The sequence below is a fragment of the Vollenhovia emeryi genome, unplaced genomic scaffold, assembly GCF_000949405.1.
Source record: "Vollenhovia emeryi isolate VEMERY1.0 unplaced genomic scaffold, V.emery_V1.0 DF939196.1, whole genome shotgun sequence".
NCBI lineage: Eukaryota > Metazoa > Arthropoda > Insecta > Hymenoptera > Formicidae > Vollenhovia > Vollenhovia emeryi.
The window spans coordinates 209,289-227,866 of NW_011967170.1; the positions used below are offsets into that span (position 1 = coordinate 209,289).

The 18,578-nt window shown below is 38.4% G+C and overlaps 1 protein-coding gene across 1 annotated transcript in view; it reads right to left on the reverse strand.

The window, feature by feature from the left end:
- Positions 1 to 18,578, reverse strand: part of LOC105562063 (neural-cadherin-like) — a 179,836-nt gene that overhangs the window by 149,788 nt on the left and 11,470 nt on the right. The window contains exons 2-4 of the mRNA XM_012012569.1: positions 10,493 to 10,682; positions 9,240 to 9,422; positions 4,110 to 4,299 (exon numbers count right to left, since the gene is read on the reverse strand). Of these exons, the coding sequence (XP_011867959.1) occupies positions 4,110 to 4,299; positions 9,240 to 9,422; positions 10,493 to 10,682 (563 nt within the window). The remainder of the gene's footprint in view (positions 1 to 4,109; positions 4,300 to 9,239; positions 9,423 to 10,492; positions 10,683 to 18,578) is intronic.

An 18,578-nucleotide genomic window follows, 5' to 3' on the forward strand; every position in this document is an offset into this window, starting at 1 on the left:
TAAACAACCATTTATAAAAATGTTGCTATTTAAATATAGTTGATAAAAATATACGAATAAGTAACATTTAAATATTGTCGTGCTCAATCGGAAAGAAGTACTTGACGTCACAAAATTGTGCTTAGTGGTAATAAAGATTTAATGCCTTGTAAGCACTTCATTAAAATTTTGTTGCTCGATTATTGATATTTACGTCATATATTACTCTGGAGCTTTATGCGTTAATTGGATATTAAAACAATGTCTACATGGCTTTTACTGAAAATATAGCCCCAGGCCTGAAGAAGATATTCAGGATGGAGATAAAGCCTGTTCTCGGCGAGTTAAGCTTTCAAAAGAGATATAAAAGGACGCAGTGACTTGTCTCTCGATAATTTGGGAACCCGAGCCGAAGTCTGTAAAATAAGGAATTACATCGTCTTGGCGTAGCTGTAAAAATTCTCACAGAGGTCCCTGCGCAAGAAATATCTAATCTCGCGCGGCTTTCAGACCGTCGTATATCTTCTTCAACGTTCAATTTTCTCGGCGACTAATAGCGGGAAAGGGACGCGTATCGACCGCGTATCAATCTTATTTAACGATAACGCGCGCACTATACGGTGCGTGCATTATAATGCGACATTATAATGCAATTTGATGCGTAACAGTGAAGACATTAAGAACTAATTCCCTGCTCGAGGCTCTTAAGTCTACTTTTTAATCAACCAAAGTACCGTCTTCGGCGAATCACATATATTCCATACAGATCGATAGCGAGAAAGGACTGTAACTGTACGTCAATACCGAGCGATATACCGTGGCTTCGGTGCTTAAAATTTCATGAAAAGCTCAACGCGCCACTCTGGTGACGAAATGTATCCATTTCATAGAAAAAATCTATCGAGGCATTAAAAAAGCTGACTATTTCTTTATGAATCTTTGAACACCTGAGGGAGAGATATTGCAAAATACAACATCGATAAATTTCTAATCGGTAACGTGGTTTAGTCTCACATTTAGTCTAATGTTTCTAACATATAAAATTTCCATTCCTCATTTAGGGGAGAAAAGGGAATTTAGTGAAGTCCTCATTCAACTAAATATAGAAAAAATGAACCACTTATTGGATGTGGCATAATTAGATTCAACAACAGAGGCGGACAAATTTCTCATACGAAACTTTTACGTAAAAACTTTCAATTCCCCAGTTGCCTAGTATCAAGCGTATAGGCAAATTAACATCACGGTTTTGCAACAAGTTACAAATAGTGGTTGAAGATTAACGCTTGACGTAATTAAACTAGCAACCGTGTTACATACCCATCGTTAATTTTACAATACTGTGGTAACCGCGCGAATTGACTCAAAGCGATTCGCAATTAGTGTCAAAAACTCTTCAGTGGCCTTGATCATTTTTTTTATGTCACTAATTAATATTCAACAGACATACAGAAATTTAATTGCGGTATTGCGGCATTAATGTCTATTATATAGTATGTTACATCGTCGTAGTCACATCGATTAGCGATTATGATTATGACGATATAATTATCATGTCATTTTTGTCCTGTTGCATGTTGCGTTATTTGAAAGAAATTTTACACTCGGTATTATATGCAAAAATTTGCTAAAACCTGCCGGCTCTACTTTACACTGACGAGTACTGACTGTTGCACGAAATACCGCGATATAACTTTTTCCTTTTTACACAGAAGCTTATAAAAATCCGTTCAAAATCACGTGTAATCATTTTCGTTTCCCGCAAGTCGCAAGTAAGTGTACGAGCGTGTAATCAACTAATGCAAGATGCAGGCTCACTCGGAAGACGAGAGACGACGGTGGTAATCACGTTAATGCACGAAAGTTCACACCATAAAAGTTCGATAATGCAAATCACGTGTTGTGTGAAAAAAAATCTTAAGAAGCTTCGCCGGTCGAAAGCGCTCTCGCGAATTTCCCCCGAGGACGACATACTCGCTTTCTCAAATGATATTAAATTCGCTGGTAATTCACTTATCACTGCGAATCAATAATCCTTTTATCTAAAGCTGTTGTATCCGCATCGTCTATTTTTGGCGTGTAAACTTTTGAAGCATATCGTGTAAACTTAGAGTAAAATGATTTGATGCAACGTGTCTCTGTTAGTGAAGATTCGTCGTCAATTTGTGTTCGATGTTAGCTTCAAACGTTTGCGAAACATTTATTTAATATAAAATGTGATAAATCGTTTATAGAATAGATATGAAATTTCGCGGGTGTGTCAATACGCAAAAATAGAGGCTGCACTTAAAGAAGAAACGTGATATTGAGAAAAGTAGATTTAAAAGCTCGTACTTTTATTTCTTCTCAAACAACATTATGGAACATATGATGAAAGGTATGCAATCTCGAGAAACTTTTTTTTTATAAGAGAGAAATACACCTATAAGGCGGAAAAAATATATAAATACACGCAATTAATGTATTTTATATTTTTGAAACGGTTTTTTCGAATGAATTCATCAAATTGGCAAATTTTCAGACTACGTGACTATTTTTCTCACTGTTGGATCATGCTGGCCCAATAGCGAGAGCGATAAACGAGCATTCTATTTGAATTTTACACGGTGATTCTCTCCGGTCTGCACAATATCCCACGTGAATATAAATACTGCTCTTTCGCTGCTATTTACTCAACTTTATAAAATACTTGAACAGAACAGAATATGTATTTCGTGTTGCCTCTTCCATATCTCGATGATTTTAATATAATTAAAATGAATAATCCGACACTGGCAACAGAAAAGTTTCCTTTATTAGCACACACAAAAAATTACTCTACAGACTCACCAATTGTTCCCCTCTACGGAAATCTTTGGCTAAAGGCGAAAGATTGGGTTCTTTGGATATGCGTAAATTGGACTCAAGATTTCCGTGGATGGAGAACAATTGATGAGTCTATAGACTAATTTTTGTGTGTGCTAATAAAGGAAGTTTTCCTGTTGCCAGCGGTGTCGGATTATTCACTTTAATTATTTCAAACATGATAATCTCTTTAGGTTGCCAGTAATAAATAACAATGAATAAGTTTAGTCGACTTTAACTGGCGCGTGTTTAATAAAATAAAATACACAGATATACAGTGCGACGTTTCGACCAAGGGTTTAGGTCCTTCTCAAGTACATTCTTAAAATTAATCAGGCCAATGTATTATAGTAAGCAGTTAAACAATAAAAATCCAACGGAGTTGAATCATGATTACAAAATTAACAGGCACAAAGATAAAATATGTACTTGAGTCATTCTCCGGCCTTTGTAGACAACGTACATATTTCATCTTTGTGCCTGTTAATTTTATAATCATGACTCAACTCCTTTGGATTTTTATCTCTTAGCTGCATATTACTTGGCCTGATTAATTTTAAGAATGCGCCTGAGAAGGACCTAAACCCTTGGTCGAAACGTCGCACTGTACATCTTTTTATTGTATTTTATTCAACACGTGCCAGTTAAGGTCGACTAAACTTATTCGTTGTTAATTACTTAAATATTTGCTGGCGGTAGAATATCTTAAATTTAGTTTCAATGATTTTAGTGCGAAGTCATGTATGTATATCTCAGGCCCGGTTTCGCTGACGATGCCTAACTTTAAGCCTGGCTTAATTTGTTCTTTGTTTCGTTTCAACTGTCACTTTCGACAGAGACAAACATGAATGAAACTCAGATTAAGCGACGTTTGGTGAAGCCGGGCTTTACAGAATCTATTCAGAAGCGAGCATTACTATCTTCCCTCGAGAATTAATCCTTTCTTGCATTTCTGAAAAACCCGCGAATACTTTCCACGTACTTTTCTAACCGAACAGAATGGCATAAAAGTACGCTTGTCGTAAAAGTTTCACAATAGGCTCTCCACATAATATCCGTCGAATAAGTTATTTTTTTTAAACTTGTTAAAAATTTCCAGCTAGTTTTTCCCCCGCTGCAGGTAACTCCGTATAATCGGCACGCTCTTAATCGCTCATAAGCCCGAATACAATTACATTGCTCCTGCGATTTGCTGCTTAGCGAGATTTACAGTGCGCGCGTACGGGCGACACGATCTGTGTAATGCGCGCGGGCGGCTTTTAAATAAAATTTTCCGCACCACCTACCTGAGTTAGGATGGCCGTTGCTGTTAGGTCGTGCGGAAGGTGCTCCGTCTCGGGCCTCCACCTCCAGGGCGTAAGCACCCTGCTTCTCGCGATCGAACATTACTTTCGTAAAGATCTCGCCGGTTTCCCTGTTGATCTCGAAGTAATCCTTGCCCTCGTTCCTGTCGCTGTTTACCACGTAATATGTGACCTAGATAAATAACGTCAAGTTTATTGACTCCGTCTACGTGCCTCGCATGCGCGAGTAACTAACAAAGAATGTCGCGTTAACGTATCCTTATTTCCTACTCCGTAGGCGGGACGGGGAATTCTCAACGGTCGCCTTTGTTTTTATGCCCGCACGATACCGCGCGACGCTACGCACGTGATTGTTACGTGAAGGTCGCCGCGCTATTGGTACGGATTTTCCATTACGTAGGCGGGACAACGAATTCTCAACGGTTTTTTGTTGTTTTTCACTCGGCGCGGTGACGTACGATGGTTTTGCGTGCCGTTGCGTACCCGAAGGTCGCCGCATTATCATTCGCTCGCCGAACCTCGAGCCGGCAGGCAGCGTCGAGTGTCGCTCCCCGTGCGTCGTATTACTTTTGCGTTATCAATTTCCGAAACGCGATCGCGATAAGCACGCGAATAAAACTCTATTAATTTGCACACCTTTATCGGTAACAAGTAACGTTGATTGATTAATTATTAAGTTCCTACAACTTATAACGAGAAAGGAATTGCTGAGGCGTTTACGCGCCGCGCTTGGAATTATCTGTCGTGTAATCTGCCTTTCAGTTTCGGGAAACGATAGAGAAATTGGTGTACGGCTTTAGTATTTGTGTTGTTTGCTGTGTTTCCTTCTGTTGTACTTCGCAGCTCAAACAGGCAGGAGGTAAAGCGAGTCGCTACGTTATATCTCGAAACGTAATGAAGAATTATCTTAGTTAATTGTTACAATTAATAGACTTAATCTTAGTGGGTGTTTCGCTCGCAGAAATCATTTCGCGCAAGGATTAGATTGTTTGAAAATTCTGATTGTAAAATGTCGTTTCGTCGCGGATTAATAACTGCTTCTTCACCGCTGACGCTATTCCGACACCCGCTTCGCATTTTACATCGTAAATTTACAAGCGATTTATTCATTGCTGCTTTCGAGTCAAGATGTAACACGCGAGTTGCCGGTTTGAATGACTCGCGTGACGGAAAGTGATACGACACACGGATAACACTCTGTGCGTTTCGCGGTAGTTCACGTCGCGTACGGGAGTGTCACGTGAAATTACGCGCGATCGTAGTTAATCATTCTCGCGAGTGAATAGTGTGCGAGTGCAACCAAGGAAATCTGAGAGGAGGAGGCGGCATGGGGGGCATCGGGCAACGACGGAGCAACCACGAGGTGAGCGTTTTACTTTAGATACATCTTATTTGCAACATGCAAAATTAATAATCGTCTCAATAAACAGTCTAACGTTATTTCACGCGAGTCACATATCGCGACTAAGTTCGAAATAGAACTGCGCGCCGACGTATCTAATGAATATAACTAATGGAAATGAAGGAACGCTAGTTTTCATCCCGCGTAATTAATCAAGTAAGATTCATAATATTAATAATAGCATCGATAAAATTAATATCTACCCTCTGTCGTATTTATTCAAATGATTCGAATTTGATTACACATGAATTGAATTACACGCGAAAATATACGTCGACATCTTGCGAGTTTATATTTAAAGGAGATTTTTTCGAGCAGCTCATAATTATTTTATTAAATATCTATTTAATGAATACATGAAATATTCAATGCAATAATTATTCTTAATTAATAATCATATATTTTACAGGTCCACGTAGTTTACGACGTAGACAACTCCGCCGTTGCGCATCGTATCGGTGAGTGGTAAACCTTTTATTTAAAAAATTTATATAATGGATGTTACACGTAAAACTTGCATTAGATCTCGTTGTGGAGTAAACGAGATATGTGTATATTGAATGAAATAAAAATAAATTGCGCGTACAAATAAAACAGGCTAGAAGAGAATTGATAACATCTATTAATGGTTGAGTGAGAGAGAGAGCGAGAGAAAGAGAGGCGTGTGGCGCACGCGATGCTCTGTTGTCAGTCATTTAAAAATACGTGTGTGTACAAAGTACGCGAAACGCATAAAAATGCCCTCGTCCGGGGGTGTATAATGGCGTCGAGAGCGTGAAACTTTGAGATGGTTATCGTGAGAGAAAATCCGAATGAATTTCGCACGGTAAGACTTTACTCGGACAAGTTGCGAGCCGCGTCGGCACTTTGGGTCTTCCAATTTTACCTTAATGAAACGGCAAACAATGTTACTGTAACCCGAACGGGGCGGTGTAATTCTATGTAATGATGGAATGGGTTTCTTCCAACGCACCCTGTACTTCTTAATTAACAGACGAAACGAAAAATCTTGATTAAGTCGCCGTTAACAGTGTTCTTGTTACATAATCTATTCGGCAAATCCCAAAATGCACGACGTGTCACGCTCGCGTGGCTTTTCCGTGAATCTTCTACATTTTGCTGTCTCGCGACTAACATTTCCTATTTGTTATATTAGCATTCAAATTTCCGACTTTAAATAGATAATTTGTTTCCTCTTGTCGCACTTACAAGTTACTTTTGTTGACACGAGCGAGGAGATTTTACACGATCGAATTTTATCTTCTCCGTCATTTACAAATTTCGCAATTTCCGTCGTTTTATTCGTCGGCGGGAAAAAAATGCAAAATTCTCTTTTTGCTAGACGAGCGCCAATAACGGTGCGCGTGCAAGAAAGACCGGAGAAAAGACGATATCGAGTTTGCAGCAACGCGATTACTGCGCTCGACTACATGTCGGATTCACATTCGTCGTGTCCCTTTTGTCTCCGGCCGTTGTGCGCATTTCCGTCCCGCAAACCCTACGTCCGCGCACGGTACGTACAAATAGAATGTGCATATTTGACAGATCCTTCGTGCGGGAAGAACTTGACGCGCGCGTCCTCGTAACCGGCGAAATTTACAGTCGCGCATATCTCGCGCTACTTAATCGGCAAATTTCCACCCGGAAATTCCGTGATATTTCACGGTTGCTCCGCTTCCGTTTATTGCCGAGCTAAGGTTTTTTTAGCCGCTGCATCGCACGTCATTTTCGCGGAGCTGCTCGGCTAAGAACGGCCTCATTTTTGTTCAACGAAGAAAAGACGGGTTCGCCGGTAAAGGGTATGGCATAGCGTGCTTTCTATTTCTCCGTCTCTCTTAAAGGGATATATATATATATATATATATATAAACATACGATAAAATTTGCAAATATAATTAAAGATCGAAAATTATAAAAAGATACACCCACAGAAAAAATTTCCGGAACCAATGCTATTACACTTCAATTTATTATAAAATAGGATCGATACAGCGATAATCATATTTGTTATAGAGAAAGGAATTTAATTAATAATATTTTAATCTTAAATGAAAAATTGTAAAATCTAGAATAAAACGATAGTATCGTTTTTTTGTCGAATATTGCGGTGCCAACTTCGTGCGTTGTAAGATGGGGGGAAAATTTATACTAAACGCAAGAATACATAAACTTATGTTTATAAGTTACTCTTGTCTGAATATAGTAAGTCGATCTTTTTTAATTCGATAGAGATAAGAATTATTGATTTTATTTTGATATTGTTTGATTTTTGTACTAAATGAAGTTGTAAGAAATAGAAATGCGCCAAGAATATTTTTTGTCTAAGTAACAGAAATCCTTTCTGAGGGTGTAATTTCGTATAATTTAGCAAAAATTAAAATCCTTTTCTGATCTTGTAACAGAAATTGAATTGTTTCTTGTAAAAGTTGAAAATTATATAATTTATAAGAAAAAATGTGATAATAAGTAATGAATAATAATATCGATAAAAACTGATGTCTCGACGAAAAAGCCGGTAACGAGATAATAAAACGGGAAGTATTCATTAGTTCCTGGCGATTTAAAAGGACTTTCAGCAGCACGAGAAACTATTACATTTTCAAATTGAAAGGCGAAATTAGTTTAATGATTTAAGCTCAGACACGAAGACCGTTTACACAATATCGGTTTGTCTCCCGCAGAAACCCGCGGCATTGTTCCGCGATATTCAGCACGTAATCGGTAGTTGTATCGGCATTACAAAATGCGTTCGGTAGCGTAGCAACCCGGTTTCAATGTAAAACGAATGATAATCACGCGATTAAATGTCGGCGCGGTATACATTCGCGCTGCTGGCATATCCGTTAATGCGATCATACGTGATAAATTCAACGCCACTCAAACGCGCCCGTCGGAATTGCGTTACTCCGTTACGTAGTTTATAACATTCCGCCAACACGGCGGCAATGCATTACCACGTGAAACATTAAAGTTTTGACGCGACAGTCTAAGTTATGGCTAAGCGCCTCGGAACCACCCTTATTCCCCAATTCCCGACTGCTCTTCGTCTCTCCTCAATCAGGACTTTGACGACTGAGCTCCCTTAAATCCCGTTCAAGTACCCCCGCAATAGCGCGATTCCGAGCGCGCTCTCGGTTCTTTTGTGCGGCTTCGCCGCAATTCCCCTGCTATCGATCCAGTCGGAATCGGATCTCCGCGGTAAAGAAATGAGAGGGCCCGTATCGAACGCGATGCGCCTTTCCTGGCTATCTTTCGTTATAACCGAGTCCAATTTCTCTATTCATTTCAATCAGTCCCGCTGATCGCGTCTTGTATAATAATTTAACGTATTGTCCATCTTAAACACTTTTATGTCTTACCCTTCGAAGCATGGTGGTAACCCACGTTGCCACCTCAACTTCTTCACTTTTTCGCCATTTAATTTCTAGTTAACGCATTTAGGTCGGCTTTTTTAAATTTATATTTTTTAGGTACTTTAGCAATAAAAGAACATAAAAAGAAGTAGTCTTTAATATTTATTGTAAGAGTTTTATAAGTAAGCAAATATGAAAAAGCAGCCATTTTTTTCGGAAAAATTCATTATTGGCCAAGGTTTTTAAGATTGTCTCTTGAAAACTTTGCACAAAGGGGTTTTCGGGCTCGCTCATTACGAATCTTATGTCAGATTTTCAAAATTAAAATTGGGAATTGATTGCGCGATATCAATTTACCTGATTATTGGGGAATGTTCCGTCCTTGTCGATGGCGTTCACTTGGGTGACTTTGCTGCCCACCGGCTCACCCTCGAGTACGGTCTCCTGTTCTCGTTCGGTGAACAGCGGTATCTCGTCGTTGACATCCTCCAGCATGATGTACACGGTTGCTTCGGAAGCCAGCTGTTGAGCTCCATTATTCTGGTGGGATTAAGTTCGCCGCGATTACAAAACGATTGTGCATCGTGTACCTCTTGATGCCGACTCTTCGTTTTTATTGCCGCGCGAAATTACGATTGCATTTGTATCTAGATACATTTACCTCGAGCTTCTCTCGAATTACGCGCGCTCAACGATCCCAATGCGGCGATAACGATTTTATCACTTGATTGTATCAATCTTGGTTTCTCTACAAAAGCTTTTAACTTTGTTCTGTTCACATTCAGCACGTTACATTAAGGTAGTTGTTTCGCGACAGTAATGCTCAAAAGTTTATTCCAGCACTCAATTATTACAATGATACATCTTGATGCATTATTGTTCTAAAGAATACGCTTATGATTAATACATAATGTAAAATAGATTCGAAAGATTATATAATAGTTGAGGTGCTGTTGCCACTTCTTTTACTACACTCATGTTTACTACGTAATTCTCCTCATTTTTTAGTTTTAATTGTTTATATTTTTGAAACAGAACGGTTAATAATTTTAATTTTTTCCCAGTTATTCGTTCTATTTTACTCTTTGTAACATATTTGTTGCTCATACAAATTTCACTCGCCGTTAAGCTTCAAAAAAATGTGCCATCATTTGCGTTTGCAAACGCAAATATTAATATTCTAACACATAATAACATGTGTAAATAATATTTCACACGTAATAATATTTTTAACGTGTTTTACACGTAATATTTCGTGTAACATAGCAAACTTTAACTTTTTTTAACTTTGAGACGGTCAATTTTAATTTAATTAGTCTTATTTTGCACGTATTAATGTAAAGACTAAACTGTAAAAATTTGTAACAATTCTCACGTAAATGATTTTACGAAATGACTACCTTAAATGCGCAAAAGTTGGGATTTTATCGTCGATACGGTAGAATATTATCGCGCTAAAAATTTTGTTATCCTCAATCATTAGCTGCAACACACGATTATATTATTCAGCACGTTAAAGTGAGACATCTTTACATTTCTCTAAAAGATGTTTCAATCCGGCGAAGGCCTCTTTCACTCGGAAATGCGTGCGTATAAAAGACGAGTCATACCTCCACTCGTATGGTGAGATTGTATTCTTTTATGCTCTCATAGTCCAGGGGATGATTAACTTTAATATCGGCCCAAGTTGTCGACTGCTCGCCGCGTTGCTGAAGGTAAAACGTATGAAACTTGTTCGTCTGCGCCGTGGAACCGGGCATTAAGTGGTAAAAGACCGTCGGATTATTGTCGATTCCAGAGCTGTCGACACACACAAAGGGACGTATTACAAAGGCGCGCACCGGCTGCCCGGGAGCGCCGAGAACTTAACGAAACGGAAACGGAAACGGAAAACGGAAAAACAGAAACGAGAACGGAAATTTCCTAAGGTAGAAGAGAGAAAATAGAGGAGGTCTCGTATATATACATATCGATATTTTGATGTTAGAACAACCGATGTCTTTACGTGACTCGGAAATCGAGAGGCAATTGTTCCATGTGTTGCGTAACGTTTGACTCGCTCTAACCGATTCGCAAAATGAGATTGGTTGTTCCACTTTCAAGATACGGATATACGGGACGCCTATAACTGACCGCTATTCCTTTTGCCGATTCGCATTCAGACCACACGCGTTTCAGTAGGAAAGCATAATATAAAGGCGGCATTTAGTGTTATCGCGCACATAGCTATATTTAGCTCGAACTTGGGTACAGACTTGCGACAGAAAAAATGCTATTTCACAAAACTTTTAAACGTCAGAAAATTTAGTAATCAACATGACGATGTAGTTATTTTAATATGCTTAGAGATGCGTTACAGTATCTATTATTTATAAACGCGCATGTATAAAGTATAAGAAATTAACGTGTATACCTAGTACTTTTTTTTTTAAAAAGATACTACAGCGTGATATTTTTAATTCACACGACACACTTCGCTTTTGAGTCTTATCGGTTCCAATAGACTTAATTTTGAATTAACTTGTCGTTCATGGAGCAACAGAGCTAGAAGTTTTAAGTATTAGAATTTTTCACACAAGAATGAAGATTGTAAGAAGCATAATTTTTTAACGACAGAAAATTTAGCAATCAACATGACGATGTAATTATTTTCATATGTTTAGAGATGCTTTGCAGTATTTATGATTTATAAACGCACATGTGTAAGAAATTAACGTGTATACCTAGTACTTTTTTTAACAAGATACTACAGCGTAATATTTTTAATTTATACGACGCGCTACTTTGCTTTTGAGTCTTATTGGTTCCAATAGACTTAATTTTGAATTGACTTGTCGTTTATAGAGCAACAGAGCTACAAGTTTTAACTATTAGAATATTTCACAAAAGTGTCAATCAGCTGGACATTTTCGTCGAGAGAAAAATCAATCCTTAATTGAACCCGCGGGCAAAAGGAACAGCGATTGTTTCGGGGTACCCTGTACATATGTGTATTGAAAATAGGTCGTTATTGATATAATGAGAGAAAAAATATCTTGAAATAAAAGATCGTCATGCGATGTGTCGCATACGCGTTCATTCACGCGCGAGCGTATGCGTACACGGCCAGAGAAGAGAGATAGAGAAAGAGAGAGAGTGAGAGAGAGAGAGAGAGAGAAATAGACAAGTAAACGAGTTAAAAGTTCGATCGTCGTTATGGAAAAAAGAAACCCCTTCGCTGGAGCTTGTTAATACATCTAGGGTAAAACGAGAGGTAATACTTCGACAATGGAATCTCACTGATCTCTACACATAAAAATATACAGCGGCTGATGAACCGTATCTTTTTCTCATTATCCTCGACACCGCCCGGTGCAACGATCGGTATAATCTCGTCGGCCGCGGAATCTCCGAACGGCGTTGCGCAAAAGTGGGTTAATCCGCGAAATAAAAAGGAAGAAAAAGGAGTCGTACACACAGCTGGGCCAGCAACATGAAACTCCGCATTTCAAACTTAATTTACTGAAAACTACTACTCTGCTTACAATGGATTAATCCGCTTTTCCATAACACCGTGTGCCTCTGTGCCACGGACACGCGAGGCCGATCTCACCGTTGTAATAAGCGAGACGTTACGATCGCACGTTTCAACAGCTACTTCTACTATATCGGAAGTTGGACTGGACCTTGAAATTATACCGATCGAAATCAGTTGGTTCAGTGTGCAGTGATCAGTGGGTGATTTTACCTAACGCGCCGCACGTCTTTAGCTTCCTGTCGTCGCCCGTTCCTTTTTTTTTGTTTTCCTTCCGTTTCTTAAGATTCGGTGCGCTTAATTAACACACAACTGCGCGTGTGTATGCGATCGTAAGATGCGTTATATATGCGCGTATTAACAAGAGCGAGCTCTTACCGAGAAAGTGACCATAACCCTAGGCAAAGTTCACGCAGTCAAAAGGCACATATTTGCTGCTCTAGCTACATTTCCGTTCGCTCGCGCGGGCCAATTGCTATCCGCGACTGTTATCGCTGTTAATTCGATGGCAGAAGTGTTACAACCCTATTGTATGTGCTGTATGTATTAAAATGCACGAATTGGCGAGCGCAGAGCCGAGCCTCGTCAATGATTAGTCGATCAGACTGTTACTCGGTGACGTACTGTTTGTCAACTATTATACTCTGGAACAATAGTAACTTATTTTGAATTTACCTAACTGGCCTGTCTAACTGTTGAACAAAATCACTGTAATTCTTCAAGTTGCCGGTGTTAAAAAATCAAATTAATTTGTCACTAATGTTAGGCGAAATTGAATACATTTCAAGACGTGATTTCATTTTTCCAGATCTATTATTTTGTTAATATGATTCAACTGTCCCGAAATTCGATGAATTGATTAATTTGCAAACTAATGTTCTAAGTCTGATAACACTTTGTCTGACAATAACAAAGCAATATCACGGCGTGTTGTATTTACCGCGTTAATAATGTAACAATATTAAAGGTCTATAGCTTTAATAACGTATCCAATAATTAGGCATGTAAAATTCGCCAGGTTCTTCTTGACAACATAACATCACCGATAATTCCATTATCGTAGATGTTAAAACGAAAGATGACTATTTATTGTAGAAAGATAATGCTCTTTATTGCTGCAGAAAAACGATATGACGACTGAAAGGCAAATTCGTGTTATTACTTGAAGATCATTTAATTATTACTGCATCCCTCGCGAAATTGGTCCGTTAATTTAATATATGATAATTAGAAACACGCTAATAGTAAAATATGAGATGTATAAAAACGATCATTGTAGACAGGTTGATTAATAGCGGAAGTTAATTTCAGTTACGATAAAGTTGAATTGAACGTGGCATAAAATACTCCGTTAATTGCAAAGTTAGTTTAAAACGCAGTTAGCGCGTATAATTAATTAATGAACACATAAATTGGAACCAACCTGTATTTAAATAGCTTCTCATCCTCTGCAGATATTGACTTTTTTTTTAAATATAACAATTTGATATTTTTCACTCACTTATTATACATTTACAATTAACACATTTAATTATACAATTATACCATTCGGTAAATATAAAATGAACCGCTAATTAATGAAGCCAATCAATGAATAGCGTGTAGATGTTTACGTGGCCAAACATTTTATTTTAAAATTGGATAAATCATTGAAATTGTTTCTATAAGAGAGTTTATATCATGTAAAATATTAATTAATATCATAATTAAATACCGGATAAAAGATGCAGGGTAAACTTCTGCCTTTGAAATCTCGCTCGGGCAATTATCGCGCTTCCAAGGCAATGAAAATTATGCAGAATTCATTAACAACAATTAGCTTTCATTTACTAATTTGCGAGTTGCATAGTAGCTCGTTTGAAATTAATTATTTCAATTATGCATAATCGCCTAATCTCTAATTTAATTAAATAAGTTAAATTAATTATCTTTCCTCGATAAGCGCGCCATAGGAATAGCGAAATTAAATTGAATAAGTCGGAATGCGCTTTGCGTGTCGAAAAATGTCACACAAAATATCAATTATTCGTAATCTTACCTAGTCGTCGCGCAGTTAAATCAGTATACGATAATTTTTTTAACTCCATTCTATACTAAATACCTAAATTTTAGAAATATGAATTACTTTTAATCATTTCAATTATACAAGTTTCCGCAGGGGGGGGATCGTCTCAAGGACTTCTCTCTCCTAATTAATTCCCGGGAAACCATAACAGTCTGATTCAATATAATCATTCGCATGTCCGAGCTCATCTCGCTGGTCGAACGAACCGCACGGCTGTATTACATGCGTGTTCGATCGTCCGCTCGTACGGTGTGTACCGTCTATACGCGCGCGTACGCGTGTGTGTTTGCGTGTCTGTATATGTGTGTGTGTTATGCGTGTGGTGCGTGCGTTTCCTTGTCCCGCGCGTATGAACGTTGTACCGCGTGTACATGGCTGTAGACAGCCGTCGTGTCATCCGTTAGACGTTCACGAAATGTTCATCGATCCGAAAGGATCCCTGCTGTCTCACGAGAGGAATTTCTCTCTGGTTCAAAGGGTGCACGACCGAAATTGACAGCGCCATTTGTCAGTTGAAACACGGGCGCGATATCGGCTCCACCACAGAATGTCCCAGAATCGCCGGTCGATTTTTAATGATAATCATTCGCCAATTTGAGGTCGTATTTAGTTTGAATCCGGAGCAAGGAGCAGCGATACTTAAGTTATAATCCAAAAAAATGGAACTCGGCAAACGACCAGAAATGGAGAACTTCTTAAACTCGTTTTGGAAATTAAATGAGAGGGAGAGAACTGTTGTTTACTTTACTTTGGGGAGTTTTTTCTTTTCTAAACTTTAAATTAGCGGTTTAACTGCTAAAATACTTAATATCGCGTTTTAATAAGTTTCGCAAATGATAGTTCCCTGCAGAGTTTCGTTAGGAAAACTCTAAATTCGCGAGGCAATCTATTATTAAAATTGCGATTGCGGATCTGGAGTGGCCTGTGTATAAGATGTTGCCAAAAAAAACCCCGGATAAGAAATAAGGGAGAGAAATAAATTCTTAGAGTTGTTTACCCGAGAGAATTTTCCCTTAATGAAAATTTCATCGAAGGCGATTTCTTCTATTTTTACTTTTTAATCTCTGACTTTAAATATCACGTTTTTAAGCGTCACAGTGAGACTCTCGCTTAAATAAAACATTGAATTTCGTTACGTTTCCGTGTTCTTCGCGAAAACTTAATTCTTCAAAACTGACGGAGCTTCGACGTCGAATGGATTTTAATTTATCGAATGAAAGTACGTCCACAGAAAATGTGTTCTTATTAGAGTCTTTACGTAAAGGTGATTTTTTTCACCCTTTTACGGGTGAAAACTCCGTATATATAGAATGTTGAACGCGTTATTTAATGGCCGCTCGTAAAAGTCAAAGTTCGTTCTTGCATACTACCTCTTTTATTACATATGATTTACAGTATGGTATTAAAATGCCAATATAAATGTCAACTGCGAAATCATTGCCTTTTACAGGAAGATTATTGCGAACATAGAAGATACTAAAACGAGAATAAATCTTAAGGATCTGGCTGTGCTTTATACCTTGTAATACTCGCTTTGAAGAGATGTCCTATGCAAATGAAAGGGAAATTGTTATTAACTTTTGTTATCGAAGCAGCTTTGAGTCGCGCGATTAGTGTCTCCGTATTAATAATTAATCTACAATGGAACGTGCGCCTTTTTTCCCCGCAAAATTAACGCGATCTTGATGAATCTTGTAGTATGAAATCGAGAGCCAAATAACGCGGCAGCACGATGACCCAATTTAATGACTGCACAATAATTTTAACGTCGCGATCTACCTGTGTCGGCCAGTGAATTGTATTTTCCACAACTATATTAAACTACAACCATATTGTTCCGTTCACCCTCAAAGGAAATACATAATTTCTATCAAATGAGATTATAGATAGGCAGCAAGCTCGTGAAAATTGTATCAAACGCATCGTTAAGCACACGCGATCCCCCGGCGCGGTTATAAATCCCGGATTTCAAGAGTTAAATGTAGCAAACGTCTCAGCCATTGTACATCGCGCTTAACGAGATCTTTGAAAGATTTAATCTTCGGGCATCGCCCCGGTAGCGCCGTTAACAGAACAAGCTCGTTTGTGAATACGCGAGGATCTGTTAAGTGCTCATGTTCCGCCCGGAGCTCAATCATTTACGCGGCGCCGTGTTACGTTTTAAACATCGTCGCGTTTAAGTTCGCCGGAACCTAGATATTGCGAGACGTGCGCTATCTCCCGCTCCCGTCGCTTAACTTGGAACGCAGAGCGAGTTGCAGCATTAAAATGTCATTTCTCGGAAATTCTTAAAACGTCATCCGGATCTTAAGTCACGTTCGTCTCGGGGAGCGAGCCGTATCTTCCGAACGCGCACCGGGAGCGATTTTACATTCGGATTTGCTAGAAATTACGCGAGGGGGAGGGCAAAGATTTTGTTTGAAAAATGAAAGGAGCGATGGTCTCGCGGGGACACGTTTTCCAGCAGCTTTATTTAAATACGCGGAAGTAATGTCCGAATTGCGGGAAATGGCGCGTTTACGTATATAGGTGGAGGGATTTTCCGTGAAAAATGTTGGCATCTTTTTTCCGGAGATGATAAAATCGCCGTGGCTCGACATATTTTACGATTAATCTCGATAGCATCTGTTTTTTTCACGTCAGCCGTATTTTTTTTTCTGGTAGAAATCGAGCGATGCTATCTCTTTCATTGCGATAGCGGCCAGTAAGCGGGGTCGTGTAAATCATGTTTATTTGAACGCCTTTATGCTGTGCGTTAATATCGAGCGAACATAACTTTCGATTGTTAACGATCAAAAGTGACTCTATAGAAAGTTCCGCTTTTACGTTTCATTTGGGGACTTTCGGATTTGTGTAATTTTTAATTTACCGCAATGGTAAGAGAGAAAATTGACGTTCTGCTAATACGAGATTTCATTTGTAATTTAGTTTATCTCAAGATGTTGTTCTCGTGTTCTAATTGAGTAATTTCGTAAAAGCTTCCGAGTCTCGCGGCAACAATTTATCTTTAAAGCGATACATTTGCATTTATTATAGAGAGTGGCTTGCAACGATAATATAATCAGAAACATTGAAAGCGAAGGCTCGTGAATTACAAGGATACAATATAACATATTGTATTCTAAGATATGTATATTAATTTAAACGTATTGAACATATGTGTATAAAAATTACGAAGAAACGCAATTGCATTCCGTAATAAAAATTCTCTTCTGAATATTAAATATATTCGAGTTACACGCTTGAACGCACTTACAGCGATTTCTCTCGTGACTGTGATTGATAAAACTATTAGTACATTTTTGTCAATAACCCATTTACTAGTTTCCATAACGAAAAAGAATTTGTTTTTTTTACGTCTGTCGTGGAAAAATCCGCGGGACACCGAAAGCTATGCGTCAAGCCGTATTCTGCGATTGGCAGCGATGCGGTGACGAGAAATACCGGCGATATATTGAACGGATGGACAGTAATAGTGACACAAACATTTTTGATAATTAAAACTCGTCGAAAAGTACTTTGTCGCAATTTAATATAATATGAAAAACGGCAATTTTTTTCATGATACGCAATGTGTGCATCGCGTCGCGTATATAGTTTTTTTTTGTATCATTCACGAGCCGGTCAATATTGAATTTGAAAATAAATTTCTAGCGAAACTTAAGTGCACACGAAAATGCCCGATTCAACCCTCGCGACTGTAAATATGTGCTCGTATATTGCACACCCATATTATATGGAATACTCATGATCTTTCGCATCTACATTTTCCATTAAAAGTGTTTTTTTTTTCTTTACTTGTGGCCAACTAATTTTATCATTACTTGAGCTCTTCAGTGGCGAAATTAAGTAATAACATGGAGGGCTGAAAGACCATCTTAAAATTATATGTATCGTAAATACACGAAATGAAATCTAACACTTCATTCAATTCTATAGCTTTGCTTTAATAAAAATTTTTATTTAAAATTGTGTCATCAAGACGTTTAATATAGAACACGATGAGACTAATAACTTTCAATTAAGTGTACGTGAACGCAAAAACGACGGTGACAGTTGAAACGACTGTAAAGAATTTGTCGTCGAAAAGGAAGAGGCAGGGAATCCGGGACGGGGA